Here is a 20,996-nt window from a genome sequence, read left to right as displayed (position 1 = left end):
TGCTCTCAGCTCAGTATTGTCAGTACAGTCACAGGCTGGTGCTGGCCTTGAGCTCAGTGGGCCAGACCCAGCCAGCCATTTTTATGCAGAACTCCCCAGTGCGCTGAGAGCTGCACTGATAACACCTGTATCCAGGTGCTCTGCTGTGCTGGGGCTTTTAACAGGTTGGATTCCACAACTGCCAGCAGGTGGTTTGCTGAAATCTCATCCCCTGTTGCTGCTGCAAACTCTGATCCCTTCCCTCATTCTGCATTTGCTGGAAGAAGGATCTAACTTACCATGCACAGGGCAATCACTCTGTCTCCCAGAGACCCACAGCCCTATCCCACTGTGTGACATATTGGTCTGAGCGCTCTTTTCTCTCTTTTTCCCCTCTAGGACATCAGAAGCACCTCGACCAGACATGTGGCTCCTTCTCACTCCCCCTCACACTTCTTGAGACTGGGCAGGGGCTTGGACACCAGGTGAAAGCCACGTCTTCCCTCAGCACAGTGTGGACAGGAACCACATTTCCGCTACTTTCACTTTGTTCAAGTTAACCTTGAGATTCTCGCCCTGTGAACAAAATGGTGGATTTACCTCTCCTGTGGGAAAGATTATGAACTTGTTACATCCCTGGGGGATGGGCTGCCTGTAGACACTGGGGATATAATATGGGCCTTTCACTGCTGGGTTTCTGCTTACCATAGGCACTGACTTTTATTTGTCCCTGGGGGTGCTCCACCCCCGCTTTGCCCTGCTATTTCTGTGGGGGTTTGAGCTCCAGGGCACCCAGGGGGTCAGCACCTCTGCTGCTTACAATCATGGGACCGAGCAGTGACCAAGTATAAACAGTGACTTACAATGAGACTTAGCCACGTCCTGCTGTTAACGGGCAGGTCGGTAAGGCCTAAATTTACAGCAGTGGCCTAATTTTGGGGGTGTCAGTTTATCTCCTGGAAATACAGGAGCTCAGAGCACATGTTCCACCTGCATTCACAGCTGCAGCCGGAGTCAGTGGGCACTGCAGGTGCCCAGCCCCTTGGAGAACCAGCCCCTAAGCCCTTAGGTCAGTACCCAAATTTGGACCCTAAATCAAAAGACATTTTTGACCCAGCCCATCATTGTGCTCTGGCTTCTGGTCCGGCCAGCAGGGCTGTTTGTGCTTCCTCCCCAGCAGCTGCAGGCACAGGGAGCGCTCCTGGGAGGGGCAGGAGGGAGTGGGGCTGGGGCATGGACAGGCTGGAGAAGGAAGGGGCGGAAAGGGATAGAGGGGTGTGTCCAGGGTGAAGCTGCATCTCTTGCACTCTGAACCCTGACAAAGCCTCTTAAGTTAATCAGCAAGCTGCTGCCAGGAAGTTCCCTCCATCCTGAGCCCTGTCATGTGTTCCCCTTGCTCCATAGAGATAGGGTAAGTGGGGGGCAGGAGCAGGGGGGAGGGGGACACCCTGACATTAGCCCCCCTCTTCCTTCCTTCCCCCCCCCCACAGCAAGCAGGAGTCTCGGGGAGCAGCTCCAAGGCAGAGGGCACGAGCAGCACATGGCAGTGGGGGGAGGGACAGCTGAACGCCCCAGCAATTCATAGCCTGCTGGGCAGCTGCTGCACAGGGAACTTACGGGAGCGGGGAGCTGCTGAGGGGCTGCCAGTCCACCGTGGTTCCAAGCCCCCACCAGCTTGTTCCAACGGGCTGCTCTTCCTGCAAGCAGTGGACAAAGCAGGCGGCTGCCAAACCGTTAAAAGAGAGCATTGCACAACTTTAAACAAGCATGTTCCCTAATTGATCAGCAACGTAACGACAAAACATTACCTGGGACGACTTTAAGGGAGGAGTTACTGTATTTGCCTTCTGGTTTCTCAGATCTTGAAAATGCGATCTGAGTGCAGCCTAAAGTTTTTCTCTGAAACCAAGAAAGCCAGAAACTTCCTTTATTTAGGAAAGGAAAGCCAAGAGTCTCACCTCATCACATGCTTCCAGGAGCTGGGGCTTCATCAAACACACCAAATACAACGAGACTCATTATAAAATCATGAGTGTTGGAAACACCGCAGCTTCTTTACACTGAGCCGGAGCTGCCTTAGTGTACATGAGAATGAGGCCTTTGAAACACTGATATCAGCTTAACCTAGGTTTTGTCTTGTGAATTTCCTATCAATGGACTTGGAAGGATTAGACTTTTAGTGGTCGATGTCTGTAAATGTTGATTTCACTGTGCACACAAACCAGTAAAAAAATTTACTTGGCATATTTTGACATGTGATGTTGAGAATCTCTGTTTAATGAAGCTTTAACGTTTTGAATCTGTCTCTACTGTCATTAGTTTTTGTCTGACTCAAATATTGTCTGATCCCGCCCTAAATCTCCCACCGCTGTGAACATTTAAATTGATAACAATTGGAATGAGATGCTTAAAACCCAGATTTTTGTGCAACGGTGAAAGTTTAAATCAATAAATATAACATTACTTAAAAATAAACATCTGTCAAAATTTTATATTACAAATGAATTCTACCAAGCCTGACTATCCCACCTTAGACACACAGCTCCTCCTCCTGCAGGCTCATCCTCACAGGGGGGTGCCTCTGATTGAAGGACCAGAGCCCTAGTGGTACATTTTTCACTGAATGCTCCAGAGGGAGCCATGGCCGTAGAGAACCCCCTGGAAAGTCTCCAGGAGGAAGCACCACATCGCATTTGTCTGCAATATTTCACAGAAGCTGTCACTCTGCAGTGCAGGCAGGTCAGTCAGTGCTGGGAGGGATCCGATACAGCCGTCACCTGTCTGCAGAAACTGTGCAACGGAGAAATGTCAGGTCCAACAGGCAGCTGGGAAACATGGTAGAAATCGCCAAGCAGCTGAGCTTCCAGGCAGCAAAAGGAGCAGGAGGGAACGGGGTGAGTGGGGAACACCAGGAGGCTCTGAAACTTCTGTGAAGAGGATCAAACTTCCACCTGTCTGGTTTGCCATCTGTCCCGGGCTCACAGAGCTCACACGGTGGTTCCCACAGAGGAGGATGCCAAGGAGTACAAGGTAGGGAATTGCTGTCAAGTTTAATGGGTAATAACTTTGGATTTTAATTATAGGCTAATTTCACCGAAAGTTCCCTGGCACAGGCATGACGCATCATTCAGCTCTGTAAACCCTTCATGGTATGGGAGAAACTGTAACAAAATAACTGATTTGACAGAGGCCAGTCTTTAATGATACCTGATGTGGGAAAATGTCCTCTGAGATTCTGATGGGGATTCCTGAAAATTTTTAATCATATAAAGAATTCTACCAATCACAAAGGATCAGACACATCACTCACCAAGTTAATGATACTTCAGTTCTTCCCCAAATACCCGCTTACAGCCAATTCTTGTTAACAAAACTACAATTTATTAAAAGAAGAAAAGACAGTATTGGCTCAAAGGTCATTAGATATATAAACGCGAACAGAGACCTTAGGTCAGTTTCACCACAGAGATGGTGCGTTAGAATTGAAAAGAGTCTTTTTCAGAATCATTTCATCACATTCTAGTCCAATGTCCAAATGTTCAATACCAGGGCAGTGCAGAGAGAACTGGAGATCTTGGTCATACGACTCAAATGCCCCCTGAATAAAGCTTAAGAAGATTGGAGATAAAAGGATCAGGTCTCAAGAGTTTATACACACATTTTTGCAGCCTCTCGACAGCAGGCAGCGCTTGGGTGAACAATAGGTTTTGGAAGTAACCTTCTATTTCGCAAACACCACAGGTAATAAAACTATATGGGTTAACATAAGGTAATTATCCATAAAGCCATTCATAGACAGTTTACCACAAACTTTAAAGAGAGAGAGATATACAATGACATTACACCCAAGTTTAATCTAAGTGTTATTTCCCTCTTGTATGGATTGCTTGATGTTTAACTAGGCCGGACCTCCGTGTGAAACTTTTTCCACAGTCTAAGCACTCATGGGATCTCTCTCCAGTGTGGACTACCTGATGTACAACAAGGTGTGACCTCCGTGTGAAACTTTTTCCACAGTCTAAGCACTTATGGGGTCTCTCTCCGGTGTGGACTGCTTGATGTTTAACAAGGTCTGACCTCCGTAGGAAACTTTTCCCACAGTCTAAGCATTTGTGGGTTCTCTCTCCAGTGTGGATTGCCTGATGATTAAGTAGGGCTGACCTCCATATGAAACTTTTTCCACACTCTAAGCATTTGTGGGGTCTCTCTCTTGTGTGGATTGCCTGATGTGCCATAAGAGTTGATCTTTGTGTGAAACGTTTCCCACAGATTAAGCACTTATGAGGTCTTTCTCCAGTATGGATTGCCTGATGTTGCATAAGATTTGATCTTTGTGTGAAACTTTTCCCACATTCCAAACATTTATGGGATTTCTCTCCTGTGTGGATTATCTGATGTTTAACAAGGTTTGACCTCTGTATGAAACTTCTTCCACAGTCTAAGCACTTATGGGCTCTCTCTCCAATGTGGATTGCCTGATGATCAAGTAGGGCTGACCTCCGTATGAAACTTTTCCCACAGATTAAGCACTTATGGGGTCTCTCTCCTGTGTGGATTGCCTGATGACGAACTAGATATGACCTGTGTATGAAACTTTTTCCACAGTCTAAGCACTTGTGGGGTCTTTCTCTTATGTGGATTGCCTGATGATTAAGTAGGGTTGACCTCTGTATGAAACTTTTTCCACAGTCTAAGCACTTATGGGGCCTCTCTCCAGTATGGACTGCTTGATGTTTAACAAGATCTGACCTCCGTATGAAACTTTTTCCACAGTCTAAGCACTTATGGGGTCTCTCTCCAGCGTGGACTGCTTGATGTATAAGAAGGGCTGACCTCCGTATGAATTTTTTCCCACAGATTAAGCACTGATAGGGTCTCTCTCCAGTGTGGATTACCTGATGTGCAACAAGGTGTGACTTCAGTATGAAACTTTTTCCACAGTCTAAGCACTTATGAGGTCTTCCCACAAAGGTCCCCAGTGATTCCCCGTGTCCAGGAACTTCCTGCTGTTGATTCCCCTCCTCGGTCTCACTCATTCTCTCGTCACCTGCTGGAAGAGAGACAGTCCAGACAGAAGTCATTGTGCTGGAGAGAAATTAAGAGGAATATCACTGAGGGAAAACCCAACATACTAAAGCTGCACAGATGGAACAATTGGATTCTGCCTCCACTTCCCACCCAAACTTTCACAGAGAAGGAAAGTTGGGAAAGAAACTCCTGCAGGTAACAGGACACGTGGAAAGCGATGTCAGTGATACCTGCTGACTGCAGCTCTGCCCTGGGTGAGATGAGGAAGGAATTAAGGGCACTTATGGATACTATATTTTTGGGATTCTAAACTTTCTCCTTCATTCCCCAGATGGTTTGAGTGTCAGTCCTCACCTGAGTGGGCACCTCTCAGGATCCCTCTTTCCTCACTGGCCTGGAGATCGGGTACCCACAGCTCTTCCCCTCGTTCCAGCCGGGTGATCAGGTCAGGTTTGGAAAGGGGAAATCCTGTGCAGGGAGTGAAATCAGACCAGATCAGGATGAGTGGAGGACTGAGGGAGCATCTGTCAGAAAGGACATTCTGTGGGAGGAACCTATCCCTGTGCTGTGCTGGGGAAGGTGGAATCTAAGAGGACGGGAACGTGGTCACTGAGCCCCCTTGGGGGAGGCAGACATCTGGGGAAGTGATGGGAACTGTGACACACACCCAGCTCCAATGTTAAACCCCTGCCTATTTCTAAACCTGCGGAGTCCAGAGCCCTCCACAAAGCTGAGCTGTTCCCAAGGAGGGAGAAGAGGGATTCTGTGAGCGACCTAGAAACAACACAGACAGGACAATACATGGCTTCTCCACCTTGCAAGCTAGGGGGGCTGGGTGAGGATGATTTAGTATGTGCCTTAGGTTTTCACACCTTGGTCTCATTGGAGAGTGATGAGGGAAGAACCTGACGGTGTCAGACATGCAGACCCGCCTCCAGCTTCCAATAACCAAGGGGCCAGGAATCCCTTTGTGACTGTGTACCCCATAAGGCTTCATGGTGGGGTGCTCATCAATGTATGTATGATATAACTGGAATAGGGTTTTGCTACACATGCCATGTAACATATCTGTGTAAAGGTTATGATCTACTGGTTATGTTCATCCTAGTTGGGTGCAGGCACCATTTGTGTCTTCAGAGTTATGAACACTGGCTCTATAATTGCTTGACTTCTAAGTAGCCTTAGTGAGAACATTTGGTCACTTCTTGGAAAAGGAATGTGCAAGTTCAATGCTCAGTCAGGAAGAACTTAACAGATAAAAGAGTTTGGAAGACTCCAATCCACGTAAGAAGTCTATCTGAGGATGTTCAAGGTAGCATGTGGGTAATGGCTGCTACCTGCAAGTCCTGAGTCATGCATGGGCATGTGACTTGCCCATGTGATTCTGAATCTCCATTTTAGGACCGGATTCTACACAGGGTGAGGAGGGGGTCTCTACCCACAAGAGAAAGTCTATTGAAACCCCTGGGAGACCCCTCCATTTTGTCTTCAGCTAGCTAAAGAAGGAGCCTCTTCCCTACCCCCCCAGAATACTTGAAGGAAACTGGAACAAAGGACAGTAGCTGCAGAGGGTGTGAGTGATTGCTGGACCCAGGCTAAAAGGAGATTAGTCTGTGAAAGGGAACATTCTGGAACTGGTCAGGATCTTATCTGTATTTAGTTTGATTAGACATAGATTTGCGCATTTTATTTTGCCTGGTGACTCACTTTGTTCTGTCTGTTACTACTTGGAACCACTTAAATCCTACTTTCTGTATCTAATGAAATCACTTTTTACTTATTAATTAACTCAGAGTAGGTATTAATACCTGGGGGAGCAAACAACTATGCATATCTCTCTGTCAGTGTCATAGAGGGCGAACAATTTATGAGTTTACCCTGCATAAGCTTTATACAGGGTAAAACGGATTTATTTGGGTTAAGACCCCACTGGGAGTTGGGCATCCGAGTGTTAAAGACAAGCACACTTCTGTGAGCTGATTTCAGGTAAACCTGCAGTTTTGGGGCAAGTAATTCAGACCCTGGGTCTGTGTTGGAGCAGACGGGAGTGTTTGGCTCAACAGGACAGGGTGCTGGAGTCCTGAGCCGGCAGGGAAAACAGGAGCAGGGGTAGTCTTTGCACATCGGTTGGCAGCTCCCAGGGGGGTTTCTGTGATCCAGCCCTTCACACTCTTACCCAGTGAGGTCACCATCGCGTAGTTCTCCTGCATGACGTCCCTGTAGAGGGCTCTCTGGGTCGGGTCCAGCAGAGCCCCCTGCCCCTGGGTGAAATACACAGCCACCTCCTCGAAGCTCACCGGCATCTGAAACAACAAGATTCCCTAACTCAGCGCCTGCTGCCCCAGTCACAATCCCACCAGTCAAGGGGGAGGAGGGACAGAGAAGCAGGATCCTCCCCCGACCCTGCTCAGAGCAGCTAGGAGGCTTCAGGGAGTGGGTAGAAAGTGAGAGCTCCTTGTCCCCCCCAGCACACGGAGAAGGGCAGGGTCTTTTCGTTTCCCACACACCTGCCAGTCACAGGTTGATAGGAGAAGAGCTCTGAGCCAGGGACAGGAATCCCAACAGCTTCCCTTGATACTTCACGGCAGCCTCTGGCCAGTGTGGTCAGGCTCCAGCACTGGGAGTCTGGTCAGTTTGCCCAGCCCTGCCCAGCAGGGTGTTTCCTTGTTCTGAAACTGACCTCCCCCACCACCAAAAGCTCCCTAAAAATCACCTACCTGAGCTGGCTCCATCACGGCCATTTCCCTGCTCTGTCTCCTGGAAGACTGGAGGATCTGGAGCAAAATGTGGACATGATTCCTCAGCCTGACAGAAGAGCAGGGAGATTGGGCAGGTTTCATAAGGGGCTGGAGACCATGTCACTCCCCGATTCCCCCCAGGCTCTCTCCCTGCAGACAGACGTGCTGATTCTAGGACTCTGCCATGCTGGGAAGAAACCCAGTTAGTTCATTACTCCCCCAGCCTGGTCCCTTCCCCCATTAGAACTAACCCCACCAAGTCCCTTCTAAACCTCCCCAGAACAGCATCTCTAAGCCAAACACTGGAAAATGAGCAGAATCAAGAGAGTCACTTTAGGGCACTGCCCCACTGTGTATTGTAACCCCTCTAGCTCTGCCCCGTTTCCTCAGTCGGGCGGTGCTCAGCAGAGTCAGCAACTGGCTTTTCCTCTCTGAGCTCCTCCACTTCTTCCCAGGAGAGCTGACTGCCCCGGGGGTGCAGGGAATGGAGCTGGGCAGGGCTGGGAACCTCTCTCTCCACTTCCTGCTCCTGCTGCCCTTCCAGTCTCTCCACTCTCCCTTTTATCTTCTTCCCTCGCCCTGGGAGAACAGGCGACTGCCCCATTGCCCTGGGCCTTTGCTCTCATCAGGCAGCTCAGCCACTGACACTGGTAATGGGGGTTGAACCCGGCTGTGCCACTGAGGGCAGCAGCTCTGGGACTCACAGACACAGGGAGCCCCTCTCCTTGTAGGCCAGACTCCCCAGCTGGTCCCTGAAAGGGCCCTTTGTGCAGAGTCATTTCCCTGCCCGGCTCCAGCCCTTTCCCCAGGCTCAGGGGCTGGTGTGGTTAGAGGGGTTCCTGCCACTGGAGAAAGTGCCCCTGGGCTGGTCTCAGAGGGGTGGGATGAAGCAGGAATGTTCTGAATGTTTTCTGTGAATACTGTGTGTGTGCCTCTGTTTCCCCATGTCAAGTATCAGAGGGGTAGCCGTGTTAGTCTGGCTCTGTAAAGGCAGCAGAGAATCCTGTGGCACCTTATAGACTAACAAACATTTTGGAGCATGAGCTTTCGTGGGTGAATACCCACTTCGTCGGATGCATGTTTCCCCATGTGTTACTCAAGTGTCAAGCTGGTGGGATACAGGTGTGTGATCATTGCAGAGACCTCTAGAGGGCAGGTGTAACTGCAGAGTGGATGCCTGGGCATAGAGAATGGTCAGAATTCTGTATCCTGGCAAGGGATGGCTGGAGCCAGTTCTCTGCAAGGAGCCAGCCTAAGGTGTTGGGGAAAAACACCATGCAGGGTGGGAGGAGGCCTGGCTGGGAGAGGAGCAGGGTCCAGGAGCACAATCAGGGTCGGCGGGCAGCACAGGCGCTGGCTCTAGGCTGGTGGGGCCCTGCCACTCCACCCCACCCTGGCTTGAAGGGGAGGCCAGGTGACCTGTTTTCCTGGGGAAGACAAAGCATGGAGGAGGGGCAGCTGGACATCACTGAGGAGAGGGGGCTGGAAGCGGGTCAGTCTCCTGGTTTGGGACTCAGTGGGGAGAGTCCAGGGCTTGAGACTCTGGATTCCCCCCCAGATGGACTTTGCTGAGAGCTCCTGATTTCTGTGCTAACAAGCTCTGTTCTATGCTGTGTTCCCAGTGACCAATAAACCTTCTGTTTTCCAGGCTGGCTGAGAGTCACAGCTGACTGTGGAGGTGGGTGCAGGGCCCCTGTGGGGAGTGTGTCAGGCTTCTCCCTAGGCTGCCCCCGAGGTTCTGCCTGGGGCCGTGTGCCCTACCTGGGCTTCAGGGAGGGGAGGCTGGGGCCACATGCTCATCAGGTGGGGGGAGTTATTGGGGATTCTCAGGGGCTGTGGTCCTGCCCCTACAGTGGGGGGGGGGCTGCCTCCCCGAGCCCTAGGTTCACACCCCACCCGTTGTACCCCTTTTTCTCTCCGGCTCCTAGTCCCAGGCAGGGGGACTGAAACAATCTGTACGGGGGGCGCTGAGAGCCATTGAACCAGACTGTAAACCCTGGATAGGATGGAAACCCCTTCAAACGGGGGCGGGGGGGAGTGGCAGGGCCCCACCAGCGTAGAGCCAGCGCCTGTGCTGCCCGCCGACCCTGATTGTGCTCCTGGACCCTGCTCCTCTCCCAGCCGGGCCCCCTGTCCACCTTCCGCCCCCTCCAGATCTACCTGAGCTGCAGCCTCCGTCCGCAACTGCGCGGCCAGGGGCAGGGAAAAAAGCACCAGATGGGGGGCCGGATGGGGGGTAACGTGATCCGGTCCCCGCCCCGCACGCACCGGGGCTGGCGGCAGCTTTCCCGGGCCCCGGGCAGGAATCGCAGCCAGCTCCGCTGGGAGCAGCCTGGGGCCAAACCTCCCCCTGCAGCCCGGGGGGGCGGGTCTCTCTCCCCTTCCCTCCGAGCGGGGCCCCCCGGGGCAGGGGCCGGGCCGGGCTGGGGGCTCTGCCCTGGCCTGGGAGAGGCTCCTGGGGAGCAGCGGGAAGGGCCCTGCTGGAGATTCCCCTCTCCCGGCTGCAGCCAGGGCTCCGGGCTCCCAGCACCAGCCGCCGGGGCTCGGGGATCTCGCCGGGAGCCTGGGAGCCAGAGTCACCGCAGCGGCTGCGAGTCACTTCCTGCTGCCGGGCCGGAGCCCAGCGCTCGCTGCCCCCCCCGACAGAGCCGCCTCCCGGCTGCCCTGGGTCCTATCACTGTCGGGTTCGCGCTGCAGCATCTCTGGCTCCGGCTCCTGTTCCACTCCCAGGCTCTAAGTCAGAAGGGCCCATCAGAGCATCTAGTCCAGGGGGGTCTGCCGCACGACCAAATTTTTGGTGGGCCTCAAACTGCGGCCAGGCAAGTCTCGGCTGGTGGCCGCTCTGACCGTTTTTCCTGAAATACTTCACATGAACTTTATGGGAGAAACCCAGTAAACATGCACACAAAGTAGGTAAGCAGGGAAATGGTCCTACTGTGGGGGAATTTTTCCTGATTTAAACACCACCTCCGAGTGGAATCGAATAGCAGAAGGATCTGAGTCCTCCTCTGCCTCTTCCTTTACCTCAGACGCCTGCCTCACCATGGGGGGCGCCCTCCACTCTGCTGTGTGGCAAAGTCCCTTATGATCCCCAACAAGGCCGGGCCCAGGCTTCCTGAGGGGCTCATCCCCAGCACTGGTTGTGACCACTCAGGACACGGGCTAGAGCGTCCCCACTCCGGGTGACTTTCTCGCTTTGGAATCTTTCCTGACTTCTTCTCTGACCATTGTCTATAGTTCAGGAGAAATGCAATTTACAAAACAGCAAGTAATAAATAAATTAGGACACAGTCGGAAAGGCAAAAGGAAAACTCTTAGTCCCACTCTGCAGGGTTGGATTAACTTTTCGTGGGCCCGGTGCCAAACATACTCGTGGGCCCCCTTGGGGCAAGGTGCAGGGGGCGGGATGGTCAGTCTCCAGAGGGAAGGGTGTGTGGGGCGCAATGAGGCACAGCATGGTGGGAGCGGCCCCGTGCTGCACAGCCCAGCAGAGGGCGTTGTTTGCAAACCAGCCCAGCCCTGTGCTGCCAGCCTGCCCCTTCCCCTTGCGGACGGGCCCCCACCACACTGCCCCCCTGCCCAGAGCCCCACCCTTATGCCCAGTGCCCCCTCACCCAGAAACCTCCCCCACTGGCCTCCCACCACAATTGCACAGCACCCTGCACACCACACCGCTCGTCCAGCGCCCCCGCCCATGGACCTCCCCACTGCCCACCTGCTTCCTCACAGTCCCACCATCACAGCTGCACAGCACCCATAGTTCTGAGGGGTTTCTGCAGCAAACACAGGGCCGGCTCCAGGCCCCAGCGCGTCAAGCACATGCTTGGGGCGGCATGCCATGGGGGGGCGCTGTGTCAGTTGCCGGGAGGGCGGTAGGCTTCGGAGGACCTGCAGGAGGTCCACCGGAGCCATGGGACCGGCGAGCAACAGAGCACCCCCTGCGGCATGCCGCTGTGCTTGGGGCAGCGAAATGGCTAGAGCTGGCCCTGACCAAACATTTAAAAATTCTGCACATAATATTTTAAAATTTTGCAAATTTTGTCAATAAATAAATGTGGAAGCTCCAACATAGCAGTGGGGATCACAGCCCCCTGGTTGCATGGAGGTGGGAGTGTAGTAAGTGAAGGCTCTGATAAAGGCCCAGGATGAGGCCTGAACTAAAGTAATAGTCAAGACTTTGCTAACATAAAGCAAAGTGAAGCTGTGAGCCAGAGGCAGGCCCTGCTCATAGAAGCTGTCAAGGAAAGGGCTGATGCTGCGAGAAGATACGTACCTAAAAGCTACTGAACACTAGAGATCGGAACATTCACATACTTGCACATTCCACACAGATAACAAGGAACAGACTGACCCATCCCAATGACAGGGGCAAAAGGGTAATATGATGGATAGAGTTGTTTTGTTCTAACCAACACGTACAAGGTGAGAGGCGGCACCTACTACGATAGAGGGGTTGTATCTTGCTATGTAGAGGGGTTGCATCTCAATACGTCAGGAGTGATGTGTAACTTGTTTGTACCTGTGTATGAGAATGTATCCCTGGGGCGATGTCTTTGTCCGGCCGAGGGGGCAGTGGAACCCGCCACTAACTGAGCCGAGTCCATTGACCGTGGGTACATATTTGTAGTATGCCATGAATTAGGCTAAGAAACCTACAGGGAACTACTACTGTATCCAATACGGCAATAAACCTGGCCGACGTGCCTTCGTACCTTACTAGACTCTGTGGTCATTGGGGGTTCTCTTCGGGTCTGCTGTGTCAGCTGTTTGCGCAGAGCTGGGGCAGCACACAGAGGGAACACACGCACACAGCCGAGTGATACCAACAAGGAGAGAGCAGAGCACCACACCGGTAGCATCTGACAACATCTCTTGACAACAAGGAGATCACCCTGCAGCATCGCCGCACCCCACCCCAGGACAGGGACTCGGCAAGGAGGCTGCACCCGACCTTGACACAGTGCAAGGGCCAGGCCTGCCCCAGAAAGACCCTGGGGCCCTGGCTCCCTGTGCCAGGTGCACCAGGTGTGGGTGAGCAAGCTCAGCCCAGCAGCGGGATCCAGGTGGGGGTAAGAGTTCTTTGTGGGGTAATCTGTGTGCGGGTGGCTCAGTGGGGATCTGGATGCACAGAAGCTCATTGGGCAGTTCCAGGTGCAGGGGCAATGGGACTCTGCAGGGGATCCAGGTGAAGCTGTTTGGGGCTCAGCTGGGGGGGGCTACATGCAGGGAAGGTGGGGTTCATTTGGATGGGGGTCCAGGTGCAGGCGGATGGCGCTCAGTGGGGAGGGTGACTGGGGGGCTCATCGGGGTGGTACAGATGCAGGGGAGGTGGGACTTGTCAGGGTGAGGATTCAATGGGCCTGCTTAACAGGGGAGCCCCAGTTTCTGCCAAGTGAATGCCGCATGCTGGGCTCAGCTTCCCCCTTGCCCTCGCTTCCCCTATCCCCTTCTCTTCCATATCCCATGTCCCTTGGCCACTGCTCCATCTCCCTCGTCCTCTTTTCCCCCTGTCCCCGCTTCCTCTTTTGGCGAGAAGAGCCGTTCTCCTCCCCACCTGCTCCTCGCTCACTCCTGGAGCCATGGCTCTGCTCCCGGCCTCATCTCAAGGCAGTACAGGGGGCGCAGAAAGGGATAAATGGCGGGGAGGCATCACACTCCTGCTCTAAAAGCATTGTACTGGGCCCAGAGCAATTCCAACCTCTCCCCCTGTGCTTTGGCAGGCTCAGCCAGTCATGGCGGCAGCCGGGATGCCGGGTGGGGGCAAGAGCCGGGATCCTGGGCAGGAGCCTCTGTTGTGAATTCCTTTAAGGTTTAACCAGGACAATTTTAATAGTTGAAACGGTTACTTTTTAAAAATGCTATTTACATCCCTAGTCTGGACACCTGCCTCGTAGCTTCTGAGCCCTTAGGCAGAAACCTCCACCTACCCCCAAAAGCTTCAGTGATATTTGAGGTAAAAGAATTCCCCTCTGGCTGCTGGGTGGGGCAGCTCCTCCCCCTCTCCTGCCCCATGGGTTGGGGGAGCTGCCATTGTATCTCTCCCTCTACCAGACCCCCACCCTCTTTCTGTCCCTCCCCAGCCAGTCTGCTCTTGGTCTCACAGCGTCCCCCCAGCCTCCCCTCCCCACATCCCCTCTTTCCTTCGCAGGACCCCCCCTACTCAGAGATTCCTTCTATTGCAACCTTGTTCCCAATTCCCATCCACCCCATAAGTCTTTCCTGATTCCCCTGCATTGCCCCATCCCCCCTTCAGCACCCACTCTGCCCACTGCATCCTCCTCCTGCCCCTGACCCATCCCTCATCCCCCTTTATCTACATCCCCCTTCCCCACTTCAGCCCTCTTTCAGCTCCCCTCCTCTTCCTCTGCCCCCCAAGTCTGGCTGTCCCAGCCCCCAGCGCAGCGTGGTTTGGCTTCCCTCTGCCCTGCACACAGTGGGAACTGGCAGGTTTCATATAGGAAACTGTTCCCTGTAGAAATGTGCTACCTGTACCCGCTGCTGATCTGTAACCGGTTTGTAAGAAACTGCTGTTGTAAAAACCTGCTCCCTGATGTAGCAAATGACTACAGACAGCAGTTTGTCCCCTGCACGCTTTTCCTGTGCCTGCACTCATGGCAGGACTAAGTATTATCTAGACCATTCCTGCCAGGTGTTTGTCAGGTACATGACCCCCGGACTAGTCAATTTTTGCCCCTAGCTCAGATCCTGGCCACCCCCCTCTTCTGATTTTCCCTCTTTGCCCCTTTTTAACCCCTGTGAAAAGCACTCGGCACAATCGTATACTTAGGGCAGGATGAAGGTCAGTGGCTTCAGCAGATGTTACTGAGCATACTCACTTCACTTTAAGTAGCACGTTCCTACAGGGAGCAGTTTTCTGTATTGCACCTGCAGGAGAGTTAATTAATCCACCCCAATAAACGATAGCAGCTATGTCTGTGGGAGAAGCTCAAAACAAAACAAACACAAAAAAAGCCAATTGACTCTCCTTCGGCAGGAAGCAGGCAAATGGGAAATGCCAGCCACAGCGGATTTCCCTGGCAGATAGGATTTCCAACTCTCCTGGGCCAGGCACTATTGTGTCTGGTCCAGGAGAGCTGGGAACCCTACTGGCAGATGAAAAATTTTCCCCAAAGGCCCTAGAAGAGCCTGAAAAGTTGAAGAATGATCTGCTCTGGTCTGAGCATGGGCAGCAGGTAAAACAGGCCAGAGGAAGGGAGGTTAAGCAATGGTGGTTGAAGCATGAAGGGACATAGGAATCTTTAGTGCATCTGGCATGGAAATATCTTGCGACTCTGGCTGCAACAGTGTCATAAGATTGCTTCTTCTACCTCCTGCAAATGGAAACAAACTTCTTTGTCTTAGCAATTGGCAGAAAAAGAAGTAGCACTAAGTGGACTTCTGGACTGTAAAGTTTTTAATTGCTTTATTTTTGAGTGCGCTTATATACCAAAAATAATCTATGTTACTAAGTTACACTTTCATGATAAAGAGATTGCACTACAGTACGTCTAGGAGGTGAATTGAAATACACTATTTTTGCTTTTCATGGTTACAGGACAAATATTTGTGATTAAAAATAATATAAAGTGAGCACTGCACACTTTATGTTCTTTGTTGTGATATAAATCAATAGATATGAAAACGGAGAAAAACATCCAAAAACATTTAACAAATTTCAAGTGGTATTCTATTACTTAACAATGTGATCCATCGAGATTAATTTTTCTACCCACAGTTAATTTTTTCAGCAGCACTATCTTCTTCCAGGTTTTTAACAATACAAGGTTACATTTCAAAGTTCTAGTCTCTATTACTTGGAATAGCACCAAATACCATTTAAACACTTTTCTAACATATCTCTAAAGGCAGAATCTGGGTCAATTATTCTGCAAGTTTCTTACCTCTTTTGGGCAAGGTTGTAGGGCTAAAGAATAAAATCACCCTTTAAATAAATTATACCTATATAATATGGCTCTGTATACTGTGACAAAGTTCCTCCTCTACCTTGGTGGGTCCTGCACTTCTTGGCAGATTTGCTCACCTCAGTGATCTTCCCCACAGTCTGGGTCAACTCCTCCTTTGTCTGATCAGGAGTTGGGAGTTTGGGGGACCCGGGCCTGCCCTCTACTTAATCCGGGTTCCAGCCCAGGGCCCTGTAGATCGCAAGCTGTCTATAGTACCTCCTGTAACAGCTGCTATGACAGCTATAACTCCCTGGGCTACTTCCCCATGGCCTCCTCAAACACCTTCTTATCCTCACCACAGGACTCCTCCTGATGTCTGATAACGCTGTACTCTTAGTCCTCCAGCAGCAAGCACAGGGCTCTCACTCTCAGCTCCTTGTGCCTCTTGCTCCCAGCTCCTCACATGCACTTCCTCTCCTCTGGCTCCTCCCTGCCTGATTGGAGTGAGCTCCTTTTTAAACCCAGGTGCCCTGATTAGGCTGCCTTGATTGGCTGCAGGTGTTCTAATTAAAGTAGCTATCTCCACTCCCTTCTAGAAAGATCTTAATTGGCCCCAGGTGCCTTGCTTAACCGGAGCAACTGCCATTTGGTTACCAGGATCCTAGGGATTTGTTTAGCCTGGGGCTAACATGCCTGTTTCTCACTACTTTACTGTAGCCATCTGGCCTTGCCCCATCACAATACTTGCAATGAAAATACTGTAATGAAGCCACCTTTTATCACTAATGAAATTGTCTTTTTATAAATGAAAGCCGACTGCTGCAGAGGAGCATGTGGATCGGACAGAGACTTCTCTTAGAGGAGAGTCTATTGATAGAGATTCTCTAGGTTATAGTCTGGAACAGAGGATGGAAGAGGATAATGTAAGGGCCAGATCAGATGAGAAACATTCACATAAAAAGGAATCTGACACATCAGGAAAGAGCAGACAAACAGTGACAAGTTTTTAAAGTGCTTGTACACATATGCTAGAAGTCTAAATAATAAGATGGGTGAACTAGATTGCCTCGTGATAAAGGAGGATATTGATATAATAGGTATCACATAAGCCTGGTGGACTGAGGACAATCAATGTGACACAATCAATCCAGGGTACAGAATATATCGGAAGGATGGAACAGGTCATGTGGGGACGGGAGGGGGGAGAGTGGCAGTATATATGGAAGAAAATATAGAATCAAATGAAGTAAAAATCTTAAGTGAATCCACATGTTCCATAGAAACTCTGTGGATAGTAATTTCATGCTCTAATATGACTATAACATTAGGGATCTATTATTGACCACCTGACCAGGACAGTGATAGTGATGATGAAATGATACAGGAGATTAGAGAGGCTATCAAAATTAAGAACTCAATAATAGTGGGGGATTTCAATTATCCCCATATTGACTGGGAACATGTCACTTCAGGATGAAATGCACAGACAAAATTTCTCGATACTTTAAATGACTGCTTCTTGGAGAAGCTGGTACAGGAACCCACAAGGGGAGAGGCTACTCTAGATTTAGTCCTGAGTGGAGCGCAGGAGCTGGTCCAAGAGGTAACTATAACAGGACTGCTTGGAAATAGTGACCATAACATAACACCATTTAACATCCCAGTGGTGGGAAGAAAATCTCAACAGCCCAGCACTGTGGCATTTAATTTCAAAAAGAGGAACTATGCAAAAATGAAGAGATTAGTTAAACAGAAATTAAAAGGTACAGTGACTAAAGTGAAATCCCTGCAAGCTGCATGGGCGCTTTTTAAAGACACCATAATAGAGGCCCAACTTCAATGTATACCCCAAATTAAGAAACACAGTAAAAGAACTAAAAAAGAGCACTGTGGCTTAACAACTATGTAAAAGAAGCAGTGAGAGATAAAAAGACTTCCTTTAAAAAATGGAAGTCAAATCCTAGTGAGGCAAATAGAAAGGAGCAACAACGCCAAATTAAATGCAGAGTGAATAAAAAAGCCAAGCGGATTGAAGAAGCTAGCAAAAACTCAAAGTAATCACAAACATGTTTTAGCAACATCAAACAGGAAGCTCTAAACAACCAGTGGGGCTTGACGATCGAGATACAAAGGAGCGCTTGAAGACAATAAAGTCATGCGGAAAAACTAATTGGATCTTTGGCTTCAGTCTTCACAGTGAGGATTAAGGAGATTCCCAACCGAGCACTATTTTGTAGGTTGAATCTGAGAACTGTCACAGATTGAAGTGTACTAGAGGAGGTTTTGGAATTAATTGATAAACGCAACTTAACAAGTCCCGTTCAGATGGATCCCAAGAGTTTGAAAGAACTCAAATGTGAAGTTGCAGAACTATTAACTAAGGTTTTGTAACCTGTCCTTTAAATCGGCTTCGGTACCCCACTGACTGGAAGTTAGCTTTATGTAAAGCGTCAAATATTTTAAAAAGGGGTATCTAGAGTGATCCGGTAAATTACAGAGACCTGGTAAGTCTAACGTTGGTACCAGCCGCGGTGGAGGGGGCAAATTTTTGGTTGAAACAATAGTTAAGATAAAATTTTCAGAACACACACATAAAACATAAACTGTTGAGCAATAGTCATTGTTATGGTTTCTTAAAGGGGATCAGTGTCAGAAGCACCTAATGTATTAGGTTCTTTAGAAGGGGTCAACCAACATGTGGACAAGGGGGGATCCAGTGACATAGTGTACTTAGATTTCAGAAAGCTTTTGACAAGGTCCCTCACCAAAGGCTCTTATGTAAATTAAAGCTGTCATGGGATAAAAGGGAAGGTCCTTTCACCTGATTGTAAAATGGTTAAAAGACAGGGAACAAGGGTAGGAATTAATGGTACAAATCTCAGAATGGGAGGGGTAACTAGTGTGTCCCCCAAGGGTCAGTCCTAGGACCAATCCTATTCAATTTATTCATAAATGATCTGGAGAAAGGGGTAAACAGTGAGGTGGCAAAGTTTGCAGATGATACTAACCTACTCAAGATAGTTAAGACCAAAGCAGATTGTGAAGAACTTCAAAAAGATCTCACAAAACGAAGTGTTTGGGCAACAAAATGGCAAATGAAATTTAATGTGGATAAATGTAAAGCAATGCACATCAGAAAAAATAACCCCAACTATACATACAATATGACGGGGCTAATTTAGCTACAACAAGTCAGGAAAAAGATCTTGGCATCATCGTGGATAGTTCTCTGAAGATGTCCACGCAGTGTGCAGCGTTGGTCAAAAAAGCAAACAGGATGTTAGGAATCATTAAAAAGGGGATAGAGAATAAGACTGAAAATATATTATTGACCTTATATAAATCGATGGTATGCCCACATCTTGAATACTGCATACAGATGTGGTCTCCTTATCTCAAAAAAGATATACTGGCACTAGAAAAGGTTCAGAAAAGGGCAACTAAAATGATTAGGGGTTTGGAGAGGGTCCCATATGAAGAAAGATTAAAGAGGCTAGGACTTTTCAGCTTGGAAAAGAGAAGACTAAGGGGGGATATGATAGAGGTATATAAAATCATGAGTGATGTAGATGTTAGATGGCTGAGAAAGCAGGCACAAAACATTTATGCCAGCCTAAACCAAAGTCAGGCTAACAGGGGTTTCTGGGTAGTCTTTGAGTGGAAAACTACCAAAGAACAAGCTTAATTACAAAGAGCTTGGAAGAGTGTGATAAGAAAGAGCTGCATTCTTGTGTGCAATGTGCTGTACCAAGAATGGCTAGTTTGTTTAAAGAACAGATAAGGAGTATCCCGTATCCCACTCCCTGTCTCATTCCTTGGTTCTGTTCTTTATCTGTTCTTCACTCCCTGTTCCTAACTTCTCATGCTCGTCACCATGTTGATAAGAGACTGTTAAGATGTCATGTTATTAATTACTTAATGTTGCAATAGGTACACACGTATATATACAAAGGTTTCTAGTTTTAGTTGGTAGAAAAAGGGGTGGGGAATTGCATAAATGAATAATCAATGATGCGATGGAACTGTCTATATAAACTTACGCTAGCTGTAAAAGAGGAAGCTGGTTCTCTTTGGAGACGGGCTGCTCTCTATTGTTGCGTGCACCCTTCAATAAAGAGCTTTTGATTGGATCTTGCTGGTGTTGCCTGTCTCTCTGCAGTTAGACAACAAACTTTGCTGTCTGGGTTCAAGTCCCTGACAACTTTGGTGACTCTGCCGGGGCCTGTCTGACTCTCTGGCGCGGGATCGGACTCTGAAGCAACGCAGTGCGCATCCTCCGGTTTAGAGGAGCCTTGCCTGGTGATCTGATCCCTGTGTTGGTGATAAGGCGCGTTCTGTGAACCAGCTGAAGCTCGTAGAAATCCAGCAACGTCCACCTACCCATTGAGTAGAGTCCAGATTGCCTGGGTTTGAGTCCTAGTCTAGGGTTTGTGCAGGATCCAAGTTGTCTGGGTTAGAGTCCCAGTCTGGGTTTGAGTCACAGTCCAGGTGTTCGAATCCCTGGAGAGGTAAGCGAGCGCTTGTTGCGGGGAAGAGGGGTTAGAATCCCTTCACCAAAATGGGACAATTTGGCAGTAAGTGCTCGGGGGATGCCACGTTGTCTTTAATACTTAGGGATTGGAAGGGAATTGATGGGACAGCTGGTTTGGTTAATCTAAAATGAGAAATTTGTGTCAAGTTTAATGGCCTTCCTTCACTGCTCATTTGTCCCCAACTAGAGATTGGCCAAGCTGCGGAAACTTTTCCTCAGACAGGATGAATTCTCTGAGGGATATTCTGGTTGATCTTAGACTGGGACAAATGGACTATTTATTTGTATGGTATAATTATAAGCCAAAAGAGGGACATATGGCTTTTGAAGCAGTAAGTTTGGAACAATCTGTTAAAACTCCTCCACCCTATGCCCCTGAAATTCAGTCAGAAGAAGAAGATGGGTACATCCCAATAAGAGTCCCCTGGCAGCGGAGCCCCAGAGAAGTGGCAGAGCGGGGCAAGACAGGGGTGAAGATGGATACCCAAGGAGCGGGTCCTCCTCCTACACTGGGAGAAAGTAGATAAGGAAAAGTTATTTACTTATTCCCATAATATGAAAACTAGGGGTCACCAAATGAAATTAATAGGCAGCAGGTTTAAAACAAATAAAAGGAAGTTCTTCTTCACACAACGCACAGTCAACTTGTGGAACTCCTTGCTGAAGGAGGTTGTGAAGGCTGGGACTATAACAGTGGTTAAAAGAGAACTGGATAAATTCATGGACGTTAAGTCCATTAATGGCTATTAGCCAGGATGGGTAAGGAATGGTGTCCCTAGCCTCTGTTTGTCAGAGGACGGAGATGGACGGCAGGAG

The 20,996-nt window shown here is 49.6% G+C and overlaps 2 protein-coding genes across 3 annotated transcripts in view; one reads left to right on the top strand and one right to left on the bottom strand.

The window, feature by feature from the left end:
• LOC116823721 (zinc finger protein RFP-like) overlaps nt 1–20,996 on the top strand; it is a 415,971-nt gene that overhangs the window by 342,533 nt on the left and 52,442 nt on the right. The gene's annotated exons all lie outside the window — the stretch shown is intronic.
• Nucleotides 1–20,996, bottom strand: part of LOC116823713 (uncharacterized) — a 56,425-nt gene that overhangs the window by 11,977 nt on the left and 23,452 nt on the right. The window contains 4 exon segments of the mRNA XM_075071694.1: nt 3,847–5,029; nt 5,362–5,475; nt 7,184–7,310; nt 7,725–7,812. Coding sequence (XP_074927795.1) covers nt 3,847–5,029; nt 5,362–5,475; nt 7,184–7,310; nt 7,725–7,812 — 1,512 coding nt within the window.

This window comes from Chelonoidis abingdonii, chromosome 12 (genome assembly GCF_003597395.2).
Source record: "Chelonoidis abingdonii isolate Lonesome George chromosome 12, CheloAbing_2.0, whole genome shotgun sequence".
Taxonomy (NCBI): Eukaryota; Metazoa; Chordata; order Testudines; family Testudinidae; genus Chelonoidis; species Chelonoidis abingdonii.
The sequence above is the reverse complement of the archived record's forward strand: the minus strand, read 5'-3'. Positions and strand labels throughout refer to the sequence as shown.